At 43.0% G+C, this 18175-nt stretch overlaps 1 protein-coding gene across 1 annotated transcript in view; it reads left to right on the top strand.

Annotated features, from left to right (window-relative positions):
* LOC104127535 (C-C chemokine receptor type 8) overlaps positions 1 to 835 on the top strand; it is a 1317-nt gene extending 482 nt beyond the window's left edge. Inside the window, exon 2 of the mRNA XM_035895717.1 lies at positions 1 to 835. This exon is cut by the window's left edge and continues 2 nt beyond it. Within this exon, the coding sequence (XP_035751610.1) occupies positions 1 to 835 (835 nt within the window).
* The last annotated feature ends 17340 nt before the right edge of the window (positions 836 to 18175 follow it).

Genomic DNA, 18175 nt, shown 5'->3' with positions numbered 1-18175 from the left:
GCTGAACCTCGCAGCCTCCGATCTCCTCTTTGTTGTGCCTCTCCCTTTCCAAGCCCACTACGCTTCAGACCAGTGGGTTTTTGGCAATACTATGTGCAAGATAATGGCTGGCATTTATTACACAGGTTTTTATAGCAGCATTTTCTTTATAACCCTCATGAGCATAGACAGGTATATAGCAATTGTCCACGCTGTCTATGCCACGAGGATACGGACAGCCTCTTGTGGCATAATTATCAGTTTAATCCTGTGGCTGGTGGCTGGCTTGGCTTCTGTACCCAACATCATGTTCAACCAGCAACTGGAAGTCGAGCAGTCTGTGCAGTGTGTCTCCACATACCCCCCAGGTGACAACACCTGGAAGGTTGCTTCTCAGTTTGCAGCCAATATCTTAGGCCTCTTGATTCCTCTTAGCATCCTCATTTGCTGCTATGCCCAGATACTGAAAAACCTGCAAAAATGCAAAAATCGGAACAAGATCAAGGCCATCAAGATGATTTTCATCATCGTCATTGTTTTCTTCCTCTTCTGGACTCCCTTCAACATCGCATTGTTCCTAGACTCCTTGCAGAGCCTGCATATCATCAATGACTGCAAGGCGAGCTACCAGATAGCCCTGGCCCTGCAGCTGACAGAAACCATCTCCTTCATCCACTGCTGCCTGAACCCCGTGATCTATGCCTTTGCCGGAGTGACGTTTAAGGCTCATCTTAAGGGACTACTTCAGTCCTGTGTCCGTGTCCTCTCCAGCCCTGTCAGAGGTGGGGGGGCTGGTCAGTTGTTTTCAGCGCCCACCCAGCTCTCCAGCTGCTCTGAGAGCTCAGCGGTCCTGTGAGCCCACCTGAGCTGCCTTCTTCTGGATAAGAAGTTGGCCTAAGCTCTGATGTGGCCCTGGAGGTTGTACATGTGTGCAGAACCTCTTGAGAGGACCAGTATATCTATGCCTCCTTTTGGGATATACTGTGAACTAGGGCACCATAAGTGGCAACGTTAGTTTCCTAAGAAAGAGCCCTGGTGCATTTGTAAGATGGCAACCCTACAAGCTTGCCACAGAATGATTTTTAATTAAGTTTTAGAGCTCTGTTAATATATTTCAGCAAGCAGGGTGCTTCCTCTAGTACTTACTTTCTCCTCTGATGAAAGCGTTGCTTCTGCCTCATCCCCAAATATGCTCTGCTTTGTCAAAGCTGTTCCATACCTGAATCCCTGCATCCCTGGGACAGGAATGGGACACCCCTCCAGGAGGTAGGGAAGGGGACAGGCATGGGATTACTTCACATTGCAAAGAGGGAATCACCTCAGCCACAGTCACTGTTCCCCCTTTGCTTCAGCTCCCAGATAAAGAGGCCCCCTCAGCTCAGGGTCCTGGTGCTTTGCTGTGGGATGCTCCAGGGGGTCCCTGGAGCTCCTGCCACCCAGAGCTGCCTGTGGTGGCAATGCCTTCAAAAACAGCAGAGCAACGCCTCCAGGTGCCCCTATACTGGCCACTCATAAAGGCCCATACACTTGAGTATGTCATCATCAAAGCAGCCTGGTGGCCTGTGTCACCGCTGGAGGTGTGGGCCCTCCAACGCTGTGCCCTCCACGTTCGCTCCTAAATGTAAGCACCACCAAATGGCATGTCACACGTGGGCTCCGTCTCTTTTCCCATACATCATTATTTTCTGCCATTTTAGTAATGTTTTCTTTGAATAAACATATTAACTGCATAATTTTATATCTTGGCTCCTGAAAGTCTTTCTGATGACTCGCAAGCCTAGATTAGGATAAGGAAAGGAAGTTTTTACTGATTTTTGAGCTGGTATCACATAAAATATATCTCATAGAGTTGAGAGACACCCTGGAGAGCTTCAGCAAAGTAAGTCTTGCCCCGACTTTCCTGATGAGAAAGATTTGTTCTCAAAATCCCAATAAAAACTCACGGTGAATAAATACTGTTTATGTTGAGGTAATATTACTGCAAAAAAAAATTTAAAAGTTAGACACCTGAAACCAAGAAAAACACAGCCTGGGTATTGACAAACATTGTATTTTCTAGGATAATAAAAAATATTCCGTTTTCCTAGTTTTACCTTTCCTTCTGAAAATAAAATCGTATTTTTTTACGTTTCTGAAATATTTCAAATACATTTCTAAACTGAGTGCCAAAATATTCTTACCATTACCCACATAGTATAGAAAACGCTTCTTTCATTCCCATTTTTTCAAGGGGTCCAGGAAGGCTGGGCATTCTTCAAGGAGGAAGTCTTAAAGGTGCAGGAGCAGGATGTCCCCATGTGCCGTAAGGCAAACTGGTGGGGAGGACGACCGGCCTGACTGAACAGGGAGCTTTTGCTGGGAGTCAGGAAAAAAAGGAGAGTTTACCACCTTTGGAAGAAGGGGCAGGCAACTCAAGAAGAGTACAGGGATCTTGTTAGGTCATGCAGAGAGAACATTAGAAAGGCAAAAGCCCGGCTAGAACTCAACCTGGCTGTTGTAAGAGATAATAAAAAATGTTTTACAAATACACCACCAACAAAAAAAGATCCAAGGAGAATCTCCATCCTTTATCAGATGTGAGGGGAAACACTGCCACCAAGGATGAGGAAAAGGCCGAGATACTTAATGCCTTCTTTGCTTCAGTCTTTAATAATCAGACCAGGGTATTCAGCCCCCTGAGCTGGAAGACAAGGATGGAGAGCAGAATAAACCCCCCATAATCCAGGAGGAAGCAGTTTACGACCTGCTGCACCGCCTGGACACTCACAAGTCTGTGGGGCCAGGTGGGGTCCACCTGAGAGTACTGAGGGAGCTGGCAGAGAAGCTTGGCAAGGCACTGTCCATCATTTATCAGCAGTTCTGGTTAACAGGGGAGGTCCCAGACAACTGGAGGCTTGCCAGTGTGATGCCAGAAAGAGGTTTCCAGGGAACTACAGGCCTGTCATTCTGACCTCGGTACCAGGGAAGATTATGGAGCCGTAATTGAGTGGCTGAGATTATTGAGCCATAATCTTGGCCATCTTGAGTGCGCTCACCAGGCATGTGCAGGACAATCAGGTCATCAGGCCCAGCTAGTGTGGGTTCATGAAAGGCAGGTCCTGCTTGACCAACCTGATCTCTTCTATGACAAGGTGACCCACCTAGAAGATGAGGGAAAGGCGGTGGATGTTGTCTACCTAGATTTTAGTAAAGCCTTTCACACTGTGTCCCACAGCATTCTCCTAGAGAAGCCGGTGGCTCATGGCTTACATAGGTGTACTCTTCACTGGGTAAAAAACTTGGCTGGACAGGACAGCCAAGACCTGAGAGTTGTGGTGAATGGAATTAAATGCAGTTGGCAGCTGGTCACAAGTGGTGTTCCCCAGGGCTCAGTGCTGGGACCAGTACTGTTTAATATCTTTATCAATCACCTGGATGAAGGGATTGAATGCACCTCAATAAGTTTGCAGATGACATCAAATTGGGTGGGATCTGCTTGAGAGTAGGAGGGTTCTACAGAGGGGTCTGGAAAGGCTGGATTGATGGGCTGTGGCCAGTTGTATGAGGTTCAACAAGGTTCAGTGCTAAGGTCCTGCACATGGGTCACAACTACCCCAAGCGACACTACAGGCTTGGGGAAGAGCAGCTGGAAAACTACGTGGCAGAAAAGGACCTGGGGGTGTTGGTCGACAGCTGGCTGAATATGAGCCAGCAGCATGCCCAAGTAACCAAGAAGGCCAATGGCATCCTGGCTTGTATCAGGAATAGTGTGGCCAGCAGGACCAGGGAAGTGAACATGCCTCTGTACTTGGCACTGGTGAGGCCGCACCTCGAATACAGTGTTTGGTTTTGGGCCCCTCACTACAAGAAAGACATTGAGGCACTGGAACATGTCCAGAGAAGAGCAACAAAGCTGGTGAAGGGTCTGGAGCACCGGTCTTATGAGGAGCAGCTGAGGGAACTGGGATTGTTGAGCCTGGAGAAGAGGTGGCTGAGGGGAGACCTTATTGCCTCTACAACTGCCTGAAAGGAGGTTGTAGCCAGGTGGGTGTTGGTCTCTTCTCCCAAGTAACAAGCAACAGGACAAGAGTAAATGGCTTCAAGTTACATCAGGGGAGGTTTAGATTAGGTATGAGGAAAAATTTCTTCACTGAATGAGCGGTCAAGCATTGGAACAGGCTGCCCAGAGAGGTGGTGGAGTCACCATCCCTGGAGGTGTTCAACAAACGTGTAGACGCAGTACTTCAGGACATAGTTTAATAAGCATGATGGTGTTGGGTTGATGGTTGGAAGTGATAATCATGGAGGTCTTTTCCAACCTTAATGATTCTATGATTTATTATAGTGTAATTAACATTTCTAGGTTTTATTCCTCAGTGGGTAAGAAATGCACTGCAGCTCAATTATCATATCATTTTACTTCTCAGAAGACTTCTAGGTATTTAGAAACAATGATGTCCTCTGTGTATTTCTGTATTTGTACTCTTTATGACTGAAAAGAAACACAGGCCAGCATCTCAGGTCAGATATCTTCCCCCTGTGGCCAGAATTTTGGAGTTTGGATAAAAGTATTTCTGTTTAAAATGCTCAGTGATGTTTACTGTCATCTTACCTGTTGATGTTTCAGATGAAAATGGAAGTGAGAAGAAACAGAAGTTACATATATTTATATATATTCTTTTTTAATTGGTATTTTGAGAAGAAAGGAAGATGGAAATTTCTGTCCAGCTGTCACACATTGATGCTTTCCCAATGAATTGCATCACTGCAGCTTAGACAGCACAAAACTTGGCAGTCAGGAGTCAAGTTTCCTGGTTTCAGGGAAGAGACACAACCAACTGATCAAAGAGGGGGCCCCAGTCCAATCCAGACTGCATGGGATTGCACCAACGAGCTGTCTTCAAGGACATAAAGTATCTGTGGAGATCCCTCTGCACTTTTTGAGGCCTCTAGGTTTCAGAGAATGGTCATTTCATCATTTCATTTCCTGGCAGCTTTTTTGGCAGCTTTTTTTCTGATTGAAATTGGGCACATATGAATGCCCTGATCACTTTGTTTTGTCAACAGTTGCGTAAAAAAGACCAGAACAAATCAATGACTGCTTTTAGGTAAAGATAGTATTCAAGGGCTCCTTGGTTTTAAAACAAAGATTTGGCTCATATCTGCAATTTTGTTAGTCAGAAGAAATAATAAGGTATAAGGTCCCTAAATGCTTATTTTTCAATAATTTTTTATTTGCCTTGCTGAATTTCAAATTTCAAAAAGACGAGATGGTCAAAAACACTGTAATTTTTCAAAGATCATGCCTCTTTTCAGGTTGCTATGTCATTCAAAGTGATACACACCAGGTATGCCCCAGACATGCACAATTCTTTCCAATGCCATCATGAAATTCTGCAAGTATGAACCTAAAATGTCCCAGAGAGACTCTTGCATCATTAATGCAGCAATGTTTTCACCAGAAGACTAGTATTCTCTCTGCGTTACAATACAAGGGCCAAACTCTTTGGTTAGTATTATTTTTTTGTCCAGCTCCCACTGAAATCACGCTCTCTCTGTGTGTGTAATAGCAGAATTTAGCCCAAATGATATGTGAAGCCTTAACCAAAGAAGTAAGACAGTAGGTTTCTCTAACTCACTGCAGTTTCTTCCTCCTCCTCCTTGTCTTCTGCTGCTGTGTTTGAAAGACTGGTATTTAAGAATCCAGAAGGGTAGATCCAAATACCTCATCCTCTGCTCAAGCACAGTCGATCTCTCACAGATCAAGACTGTGGATTCTTAGGACACTCTTCCCTTCAGAAGGCTCTTTCTCTGTCTAATGTGTCTGCAAAAAGGAGTAATATAAGTAGCTATTTTGCCCCTTTTATTGTATGAACTCCCAAAATAGAGACACAAACATACCCAGCATCACCCCAAGTACTCATACACAGCAGAGCTCTCAGAAGCATTGTGCCTCTGCTCTGAATATGAAATTTTATTTTAATGTTGTAAATCCCCAGGATTTTATGCTACTCTTATATGCAATGGAAAGAATCTATGGAGACACTAAGCAATGCTCAATAATTTTTGCACTTCTATGCACTGAATCAGTTCTGGATAACAGCACTACACTAGTAGCATACTATTAAAGAGCTGGTACTGCCATTTTTTCCACTATACTCTTTTTTTTAGGTAGAAACTTGTCAATGACAATCTGCTGTCTTCTGCAGATATAATATTCTCCCTGGAATAAAGCAGGTAGCAGATGCACTATTTCCTCAGTTTCAAGGGTTCTGACACAAAGTAAAATTAGTAAAAGAATTTTGCAGTCTACTCATAACCAGATCAGCAAGTTTTCATGTGCTGAGATGTTGTCAGCTGAAAATACCACTGCAAAAGCACCGAGGAACATCCAGGTTTTATGTCAGCTGGATTTCCTGGTGCTGTCTGTGGTAATGTGAATATATCTGCCAAAATATCTAGCCCAATCTTGTTCCATTAAATTAGTGAAAATCTGATTGCTATTCTGAAGAAGATGGAATAAGGAAATTATTGCTGTTCGTAGAACAGATCTCCTAATCAGATGTTGTGCAACTAAAGCAATTAATGTTTCTCCAAGGACCAAGCTGTAACATCTACCACTGATTTTCAGCTAAAGTGCTAAGTACCACTTTTCAAGTTTGCTAACATTTCCCTAGCTAGTTCTAAAATGTGTGAGAACCTGCCTGAACTTTCTAGCTATTGATTTTCATCTAAGATGTTTCACAGCCCTCCACTTTCCTGTTTCATGTTTCTCCACCCTTTTGTAGTATGATACTTATGACACTATGACAGGAAAGTTTGACCTTATTCTAGTCCAAGACCATTTGGCAGTGTGCAGCAAACCAGCCAAATGCCCACATCCTCACAGGCACCTCCCAGACCTTTAAAATAAATATAGTAAAACTGTGCAAAGCAGGACAAAGGAGAACTGGGAGAGTTAGAAAAGCAAGAACATAATGTAGGATGTTGTCCTGCTGGTGAGTCCTCCTGGCTTTTCCCCAGCCTGCGATTGCCAAGTTCACAGCTTTTGTAATGTTCCTTAGTCTTAGTGACTTACCATGGGACAGCTCAGTCTGAAGAAGATGTGGGATTGAATTTCAGATGTCTCACGTTCGGCCCACCTTCCCAGGCTAGGGTCGTGAGAAATTGAGGTCTCCTGGGAGATTAAAAAAGTGAACATGTGAGATCATTCTACAGGAAGAAAAAATCCTTAAAGAAAGATTCTGCCTATTCAAGAACAGTATTTTGACGTTGTATACACTCTTGCTTTCTCTCTCTTCGGCCCCATAGAGCCTTCCTCTTTCCACAAGGAAAAATGAAGAGCTGCACCTGGTGTGAGAGCAGGGTGAAGCGCTGGTTTGTTCTGTGTTGGCATCTGGATTTGCCCTTATGGTCTAGCAGACGTAAAGGATGTGACCTAGCTAAGGGGCTATGCCCTCCCAACGGGAACAGTGACAGAAGGTCAAGGGAGACAACCTACAGAAGTTGTAGAAAATGTCTACTTCCCTCCTTCCTTCCTCTTCTAGGGAAGAAAACTGGATGCTAATTTCTGGCTAAATATTGGAGTTTCATTTATTCAACTTCTTTTTTGGTTGCGTATGCTCAAGCTCCTAGATTAAAACTAAACAGAAAAACACAGTAGAACTCTCATTTAAGAAGCTTAAGAAGTAAGAAAAAAGTAGGAATCAACCCATAAAAACCACTTGCTGAAATGATGTCAGAAATCACATGACACTTCAGGATTATACAGCTCTGGAAAAAAAAAATCACATTAAACTTCATCTTATAATATTAAATTACTTAAGCGAATCTTCTCAGTCAGTTTGGGAAACCATGAGTATATGCCTCTGAAGAGCTAAAAAAATTATTCATGCTCCTACCAGTTGTTCTTTGCTGCCCATTAGATGCTGAGGGCAGTGGTCTCCAGGCAGACCCCTGTTGCTGGCAGCCTCAGGCAGCTTTCCAGCCCTCGGACCACACACTCTCAAGAGGTTGAGCTACTTGGTAAATGTTGCCTGACATTCAAAAGGCATTGCAGATTATTTCACAAAGACAAGGCTAGCTCACAAGTTACACACACTACTAGATGGCAAAGACCTAGAGAAAGTGTGCTTCAGGTGCTAGAAATAACTTCTTTTTTCCAGTGTAATTTCTACAATGGGCAGTTCGGGTCATGAAGAGATCAACAAGGTCACTTTCAAATTAAGAAATGTGCCAACACAGCAAATACAGTATCACATAGAGAGACTGCTTCAGCAGCACAAACCTGTGAGGTCAAAAAAGCGTTCTGCTGTGCTTAGGCTAATTAGCAGCTGAGAACCATGACCACCAGGTCATATGGCTGCTGGTCCTGGACCTAGCTCAGACATACCTGTAACTCTGCAATATAAACACATTTTTCCACTTATTACAGCCTGTGCATCCAAATGTCCCCAGGCCTGGCTTTTGGAGAGTCTCTCAGGTTCTCCAGCAGTTCAGGGACGTGGATGTCAGTAGTCCGTGACATGAAGAAGCCTCAGAGTCTGCGGCTGGGATGGGAGATTTGTGATGAAACCAAACAGTGCCACCAACTGCTGGGAACCCAGCACAGGGTGTCGAAAAAGAGTATGGAAAAAAATATGTCAACAACAGTTGTCGTATGGTAGAAGATAAAATTGTAAAGTGAAAAATCATCTCATCTCTCAGTGGGAGGGGGAAAGGTGAAGTTATGACTTGGCACGGCTCTTAATTCCAGGAGCTGTTTTAGCAACTCTCTTACTCAGAAATTTCAACCCACTGTAATATACTCTTGAGTATCTTTCAGTTTCCTTGCCCTTTTTCCTTTCTTCTGGGGCACTTCTGTTAGCCTAAAGCCCTGGGGCCTTCCTACTCCTAAAGACTACTTCTGCTGTTTCAGGAGTCTCTAGCACCTTGATTTATTTTCTGCTATAAACATGCTAGAAGGCAAGTCTGTGCCTTTGTCTCCAATCCCTTCCTCACAGCACACCTCTTTGCTTCTCCATATCAACCTGCTGGGCTATTGGCTCTCAAAAGCCGGGACTGAGCAAAGATGCCCTGTGCGGATGGTTGGTGAGTGAAAGAGATGTTGTTGAATTCCTCTAGCCTCACTATCTCCAGTACAAAAATATAAAGATTTCCTGAAATATATTACTATATCTTCTCAGTATTGTCTTGTGAAATATTTACTGAATGTTACCTCTGGTTACAGGGGCATGTAACAAGGGAGAGACTTCTGTAACCCCGTAAACAGAGACTGCTTTCCAACTGTCTTTTGTAGCCCTGTCACCCACTAATACAGTATTTTGTCCCGTAATACGGTATTGGTATTGCTATTGCCCAGCCACAGGCTTCATACTGAGTGTGCAAGGCCTCAGGACTGAGGCTTGCCAGGCTGGCTTTGTCTGAACTCATCTTGACCTGCCTGAAGCTTTATTTTTGCTTGGTTTAGCTGCAACAGCAGCTCTTCTGAGCAGGTGTCTATTTTTAATGTGTCCTAGTTTTGCTTATCTTTGTGTGGCACTACCACAGCTTTTATACCGATAGTAGTAAAAATTAGTTATTCTGTCTAACATGATGCCACAACATAGGGAAATACAGTCCTAGCAGGACAGCAGAGGCCTTGGAAATAGGGGCAGAGGATGAGGTGGACAGGCACCCTTTCACGAGGGATCAACAGGCTGAAGCCATTGACCTTAGGACTCAGAGGAGCAGCGGAAGAGTAAAAGCATTATGCTTAGAAAAGGTGTATAATCTAGGAAATGTGTATACAACAAATTTAACTATGATTTTTGTTATTATTAAGATGTTTCTGCCCAGAAGTTTTCACATCCTTTTTTTATTTTTTTTCTCTTTTATTTCTTTTTCTAAGATAATTAGATCTGCACTAACAATGACTGTTGGATTAGAGTGCTAACAATAAATTCCTGGGTTTATGTATAAGGTGTTTTCTTTTTGCCCATAACAGAATTGTGAGTATTACCTTACCCCACAGACGAGGCTGACTAGGCAGCATCGAGCACCGTGGTACCCAGGCTGGGTTGTGGCACTGCAAATTTATGAGGTACAGCATCACTTTGGGGAAACCCAAAACAGGGGTGAGAGGGTGAATGCGCCTCACCCCGAAAGCCTGAGATTTCACGGGTCTGTATATGATAATCAATTTAAAGCCGGGTCCTGTCACATGTTTGAGATTCGCCACTGAATTCCGTGAGGCAGGATGCAATAGTCATCAGGATTTGTATAATGTTTTCCAGGGCTTGACATCAGTGTGAAAAAGATCCAGATAAGAACTACTTATTACCCTCTCCTCTTATTTAAGGTAAAGATATAAAGAAGAGGAGTTGCATCAGCCAAAATCAATGATACTGCTCGTTTGTGGCCACATGCTGAAACTACCTGCAGTCCTTACACTAGAAGGTTGGCTACACAAACACACTTCACACGGTCTTCTTTCTGATACTTTGTGTGGGTTTTGCTCTTCTTAATTAGAAATACATTATAACCCGAAGACATTATCCAACACAAGCCTCAACTGCATTAATAAATTAACCTAGAAGTGAGAAACAAAACTTTCTGTGGTTTACAGTTTTCTGCTTGAAATGACCTCATAACGCCACTAAGTTCTGAAGCTTGCCTGACTTCAACTTTCTTTAAGAACCTGAAAATCTCAGAGGTCTGCTGAAACTCTGGTGGCCCTTAGATGACTTCCATGCCCAACCTCTCTTTCTCTCTCTCTGTCAGCAGTTCCTTCCCTTCTCTTGAGCTGGAGAAGATAACCAGGTGTCCTCTCTCATCATATCCACAGCACTCCAGTGTCAGCTGGTCAGTCTGTCTCCCCTCGCAATGGCTCATCTTGTTCTTCTCCTTCACATTGATTCTCAAGCTAGCTGATAAATTGTGTTTTCACTTGTCACAGCTTTCTGATACAGCTTTTCCAGGTTGTGGCTGATGTCCAGAGCCTTTGGCCATGATTTTTCCGGGATTTTTTCTCAGGCAGAGAAAATGTTAGGCTATATCCCAGGAGAGAGTCCCTGATTTCAGGGGAAAAAACACAGGCTTGAGGGCCTTAGACTTACCTGACAGTCTTTTCAATGAAATGAGTGGAGGGAAGGAAGTTGGAAGTGTCAGTAGTGAGCACTGTGTGTTTAATGCTTAATGCATTTAACATATGAACAACTAGGAGATAAGAAATGGTCCCTCATCAGTGTGAAAAACAGGAACAGACAGTAAACTGCTCCACTACCCAAGGACAAGTGCTAATAATATTGAAAATACATTTTGACTTGAAGAAATCTTGTAAAATGGAGCATCAGTGTGCGAAGTTAAATCCCCAAAGAAACATGCTAGTGATAGTTTGGTTTTGAGATTTCAGGTGAATCCAAGTGCACTCCAGGCAATGCAAATACATTTTTTTTTGCTAAGATTCACTTAAGGCTTTATGTAGGACTTTATCCCAGAGTACTTTAGCACAACCTAGGCAGAAATACCAGCTTTCCTTTGAATTGTCTCTCTTGGATGGCTTTTCAGTTTAAGTTATTTTTATGACTTATCTGTGGCTTGCTTTCGACTTAACACTTACACAATCTCTTCCCAGAAGAACGGCAAACTAGTTTGCATGTGCTAAATATACCGGCATAAAACAACTATTGCAGTGTGATCTGAGAGCTTCACAAATACAGATGGACTTGGCTTCATACTGCACTTGCTAACACAGATACTGTTTTGCACAGTGGCACAAACAGCCTATCCACAACCGTTCAACTAACAGAGCAGGTGTAAAATATCTCATTTGTGGACAAAGCCATAAGCCATCTCTTCCATTCCTGTTATGAGACAGCAATTAGTACCCCTTTAAAAAAAAAAAAAAAAGAGAGAGAGAAAACGCAATAAAATTTACTGCACCATAGTGCAGAAGATACCAGAGTTGTTTGAGGGGCATGGAAAACAGCATTCACAGCCTGTGGTATCACAAACTCTCTGGTGTGGTTAGTTTGCTGTGGACTGTGAGAAAGGAGGTTTTGCTGACTTACCTAAAGCCCAGTGTTTTCTTGTATTTCCTCTACCAAAGTTACTAAGGAAATGGTGTCTCAACCCTGTAAATAAAACCTGTTGAAAGATGGTTAGGGTCAGATTCAGTATATCTATGAATTGGTGTAGTGTAGCTACCAAGCTGGCTTCAGGCTGCTGGACTCTCCGTGTGTAGTATTCTCAGAAATAAAGCAGGGTCCACAAGACAGGTGCACAGGAGTGTGAGGCCAGTCTCTGAGAAGAGCGAAGATTATCTGGGGCTGGTTGTGTCTTTTGAATTTGGTTTCATTGAGCAGTCCTGCAGACACCTAGGAAGAAAAATCAGGGAAGACTTACATTTCAGAGATGCCAAGTCCTGTGCCACAAATACTACTGGAATCTGCAAGCTTGTCACAGGGCAGGGACAAGTTCCACCGAGGGATTTAGGCACTTAGGCCTGAATTTATCCTACCTACTGTTAAGTGTATACTTCTAGGACATAAATTAAGTACCTTCCCCTTCCACTTAAACTTAGATTTTCATAGATGGCCTCTGAGGTTGTGTTCTTCGTGTTCCAGGGCGCAACATGAAGACCAAGAACCAGCACATACAACAGATGGGAACCATGTCCCAGCATAATAACACTTTGCTTCGGAGAAAAACAGTTCACAAACCAGGTTCCCCAAATTAATAGATGCTTGACAGTGTTGTTCATAATCTCGGCACTTCAGCTTCCTCATTGCAAAATGGAGATAATTGTATTGATTCATGTCATAAACATGGTGAGAAGACAAATACTGCAACATCTGTGAAGCAATCAGCTATTACCCTAACAGAACTAGAGACACGATCATGAGGGAAAAGCAAAATTCTGCAGTCCAAGAAGGATCTGGGTAATGTACATTAAATAGGGCCTGGTCCTGCATGCTAGTGAAGTGCAATAAGAAGAACCCTGAATAACCAGTCCTTCAGCTGGGAGGATGGCTCCTGCAAACTGAATGAAGCATCATAATGTGTGTACTCAAGAGGTTAACATGAAGGGCAGATTGCATTGATATTTCCTTGTGTAGCTCTTCCTGTGAGCAACTCAGAATGTCTTAAGAATATGTTGAACTCCCAATTTACTTACATCTCAGTTGTCAAGTATTACTTTGCCAAGGCTCTGTGAAGTGCCCCAAAGCTGTGAGGAAGTGCTATAACACCTGAGCAGCTGATTATGCAAATTTCATATGCCATCAATAGAAACTGTGTTTTGCCTTTATGTATCTATCTTCCTTCCTCTTCTAAAACACAGTGCCCTTTTAGAACCCCCTCATGGGCAAGAGGATGCAGGGGAAGAGGAGAACAGCCTTTGCAGCTGTGACATGATAGGGAGCACATACAGTTTTCATGGGCATGAGCAGGGTACAGTCTTCATAGTGCCCCAATAAATTTGTTCCTGCTTTTGGGTGGGTCATCAGCAGGACTGGTCTTTAGATCTACAGCATAGTTCTCTTCCTCTTCAGCAAAGGATGTAGACAGCATTATCAGGCTACCTGCTAAAAAAACACCACAGGCCCACAGAACAGCAAATTAAAAATATTTGGCTTGATCTTTTCCCAAAATAAAGAATGGTTTCTCATCACCAAAAGCCCCAAAAATTTCATTTGGGTTATCTGAAACATTTGATTGGGCTATAACTCAGCTTTATCAATGTACAGGTTAGCTGTCTAGTCTGAACCCATTGTCTAGGCTCTTTCTATTGCAAAGAGAGCCCCCTCCATATGGTGATCCATTCTCACCTAAGGTGGAGTAGTTTAAGGCAGGGGCAGTTACCCTCTGCAAATACCTACCTCTATCCTTTGACTTTAGAGGGCGTCCTTACACTAGCTAGCCGGTTACCAGCTACTGCACAGGATCCAGTAATATGTTTATTGAACTGTCTTTTCATCATTCAATTTCACCATAAAAAGCCAAGCTGAAGCACACCAGAGGGATTGGAAAGCAACTCCATCGGTATACACCTTACCTCCTCGTGCTGTCCTGCTTTGCCTGAAATTCTTAAACATGCTTTGACACAGGGACTGAAGTCAGCATTTCTCCATCCACATGGGAGGCCTAGACTATGGGATGAAGCGAAGGCCATCGCTTAATCTTGGTATGGTCTTAGTGGCACATAGCTGAGGCCCAGACATTTCTATTTAGGTAATCTGCTTGGTAATTTCACCAATATTTTTGCCAACAGTGATTTGAACTGTCTCCAGCTCTCCCCTTCCCTCCACAGGAAAAGAGATTTCTTCAGGAAATTAGGAAAATTATGTCACTGCTCTGAGAGTATCCCCACGTCTTGACTTCAGTATCCACATAACATCCTAAATTTAAGGCAACAGTATTATTGTCAGAAAAAGCTAGTGCTCTCTTACATTCAGGGGTTGATGAAGTAATAGAGGCACATGGTGCTTGGTGGTGGTTTGGTTCCCTTGCTTCAGTTCTGTCAGTGGTAGTGTTGTGACAACTTGTAGAAAGCCCCAGCTGAAGTAAGACAGTTTTGTTGCAGAAATTTTTCATTCTTCTTTGATTCTTCTCTTTGGTACAATCAAGCACTACTTCCTTGTTTATAGAATTTCAATTGATTAGCATGGTGAAGTTTACGTATTCCTTTCTTCCCTTCTTGCTCTTTCTAATTTTAAGCAGCTCTCTAATTTTATAAGGCAAGCAATCTTCACCTGGCAATGTCTCTGACTTTGGGAGACTTATCTCCCACTTCTTCCTCTGCTTCCATCTCTTAGGCAGTTCTTTGGATTTCTAAATGTTTATAAAGCTCACTAAACCCTTACAGGAAAGATGCTAAGAATAAAATCGTAGACAGTAATTTTGAGAAAGCTCTCCAGAGATCATCTAGTCCTTTCCCAATAATTTCTCATAAGGCCATGCTTTCTAGACTGATGAACATTTCATTCCTCTCCCCTGGATTTCTTCAGAGTCCCAACATCCCTGAAAAAGGGATTTTCAGGTGGCTCTGTCTTTTGTAACAGGCCCTATCCTCTGTAATATAATAATAATTTAGCTGCAGTTCAAAATGTAGTCCCAGGTGCCCAAAATTAAGTGTCCAATATGAGCTATTACTTCTCTTTTGAATCTTTCTTTTTTCCTCTACTTTAATCTCGATCAAGGTTTCTGAAGTAGCTTCCAATTATTTGCATTACCGTTTCGTAAAGAAACCATCCCTGATTTTCAAAGGTCACAGCAATTGGAGCTCAGGCCCAAAACCACTGTCCACTTGTCTTCAATCTAAGCACCCATACTGAGGGCACAAAGAATTAAAACTCTTTCAAAATAATGTGTGCAAAACTGCGCTTTCTTTCTCAAACTAGAAGTGAGTTGTGAGTCATGAGTTACTCATTCCCTATCACAAGGATCCACCAAACCCTTTACGCCAAACTCAAGACCGCTGCTTACCTCACAGATTATGAAATTAGCATGTAGGTCTTTCAAGGATGACTTCCTCTGTGTTCTTTCCTAGGACTGGTCTGTGTAAGAGAGCAAATGAAACCAAGAATTTATCCATTCCTGAGAAAGTCCAAATTTTGTCAGTTCTATCAATATATGGATGCTTCCAGATTTGCATATATTTTTTTCTCCCAAATTTGTTTAGAAAGTACTGTCTGCATAGGCTGCTTGCTATACAACTAGGTCTTTTTCCACTCCTGTGTTGGAGGCATTCAATCCTAAAGTGCTGCATTCGCTAAGTTTCAAAAGTTTTGCCATGACTGACAGGTTGGCTCTGCTAGTTTCAGCCGTAACTGCTCTTTCCTTGGGCAAACAGATAGAGCAAGCAAAAAAGGTGGAGCTTGGTGACTCCAGAAAGTCCCCTGAAAAAGGCAGAAGGAAGCCCAGCATCACAAGACAGGGAGAGAAGAGGGCAAGGATTACTTCTGGTACCCCCAATTACATTCACCATAGCCCCTGGGCAATGGACTCCAAAGGAGTCCCACTTTTGAGAGCCCAGACAAGCCCTTTCTCCAGGTGACCGCCCCTCTTTTTCATGGGGCAGTGAAAATGAAGTGCCTCAGGCAGGATTTTTGATCCTGCAAGCCAAACATTTCTTTACCAGGCATAGTAGCTCACAAAAGATTAAACCTGCAAACAAAACTGCTGAACTAGCAGCTTGTACGTTGAGTAGGAAGAGATGTCTCGAGTGGTAAAAACTGTAACTTTTCAAACTCAGCCAGCAACTCAGAGGGAGATGGTATAGAAAGAAAATTGGGTTGTGTCTCCCTGTTATCCACTGTGTCCCTGTAGCGAAGGCCGTTTCTGCTCAGGCTGGAAGGTCTTCAGTGGTTTGCAGTCTATATTTACAGCAAAATCTACACAGCCCCTTCCAGATTAACAGGAAATGTTTATGCTCGTTCAGCCATCAGAGAGACCCCTCTTCCTGATGCCTTGCTTAGGTGGTCCTTCTGAAAGAGCTCTGTGAATCTCTTTTATACTCTCTGGGACACATGTGGTCAGGTAATATGTCACTGGTTTTACTGAAACTCCACATAGATTTTCTAGGAAATGACAAAATCCAGCTATAATTGTAGCACAAGCCAGTCTTACAGCTCTTCAGGAATACTGCAGGGAACCACCCAGCAGTCTTAGAGAAAATGATCAACAGCTGCTGCCAAAAAACTGCAAATTTGAAAAATGTAGCCTTGCTGTAATTTGCTATAAGAATGTAAAAGGACTCCTCAGGGAGCAGATAAGTGGCCATATTATTTATCAGTCCTGGTTTATAATGATCACTTACATAGGCATCAATTATCACTCCAACAGCTGGAGGCTGTTGCAGCTACAGTGCCAATGGCATTGGTGAAGTGAATGTTTAAAAAAAAAATAAATGCATGACCAGCCTGTAAACTCAACTATACTTCCTGCCTTTGAAACAAAAGATATTTTAACTACTTTCTGTTATTTTATTCTCTTTCTTTCCATTGCTTTCAATCCTGAAATATCACCACATCAAAAAGTGAATGAGCTGCAGGTTCCAGCTTGCCTCATACAACATCCTCTTAGAAGTGTAAGATCATTACAAACAGCTTTGCAAAAATTACAATAGATGTTCAAGGAGGGGTCTAAACCACAGAGTGTAGTGTGGTGCAGACTGCATCATAGTCACATAACTGGAAGGAAGGTAGCTCTCCCAGCCTGACCCAATTAGCTCTGAAATGCCTGGACCTTGACTTTTCTCTCTTCCCAATGCTCACCTAAAGCAAGTGTGATGCTGTCTAACACAGAATCACAGAATCACAGAAAGGCAGGGGTTGGAAGGGACCTCCGGACATCATCTAGTCTAACCCCCCTGCTAAAGCAGGTTCACCTAGCACAGGTTGCACAGGACATCGTCCAGACGGGTTTTTAATATCTCCAAAGAAGGAGATTCCACAACCCTCCTGGGCAGCCTGTTCCAGTGCTCTGCCACCCTCAAGGTAAAGAAGTTCTTCCGCATATTCAACTGAAACCTCTTATGCTTCAGGTTGTGCCCATTGCCCCTTGTCCTGTCACTGGGCACCACCAAGAAGAGTCTGGCTCCGTCCTCATGACATCCACCCTTATGATATTTGTACATGTTGATGAGATTTGTACGTGTTGATGAGATCCCCTCTCAGTCTCCTCCAGGCTAAACAAGCCCAGCTCCCTCAGCCTTTCCTCATAGGAGAGATGCTCCAGTCCCCTGATCATGACACTGCTTTGCATAGAATAAACATATCCTAATTTTGCTTACAGATTCTTTTTCACTAGTGATGATGAAAGGAAGAACCATGTAGAAATTATGTAGAAGTCAGTCAGTGACAATAAACATGAAGAATACCTTGGTGGGGTTGTTTCAGCAGTCATTTTGGAGACCTGAATTTTATTTTAAAGGCCCACATTCTGTATGCCAATTATTTCATGCCGCTTTCTGTTGAGCTGCAGAAGTGTCTAGAGCAGCTAGAAATACTTATTGTCCTGAGAACAGGATTTTATTGAATTTAACCACCCAGTCTTAACCTTGTAGATAGATGCAGTAGTTCAGATACTGACTGCTCCAGTTCCAGCTTGAGCAGAACAAGCACACGCCCATAAAGTCTTCATCCCTCAGTTCTGTACTCAGCCTGTAAACCAAGTGCTTTCAAAAAAGAAGAACCATACCCTTGATTCTTGTAATAATGTTTTGCAAGAGATCACT

Source organism: Egretta garzetta, unplaced genomic scaffold (assembly GCF_000687185.1).
Source record: "Egretta garzetta isolate BGI_Z169 unplaced genomic scaffold, ASM68718v1 scaffold96, whole genome shotgun sequence".
NCBI lineage: Eukaryota > Metazoa > Chordata > Aves > Pelecaniformes > Ardeidae > Egretta > Egretta garzetta.
Note: the sequence above shows the minus strand (reverse complement) of the source record. Positions and strands in the feature narration are given on the sequence as shown.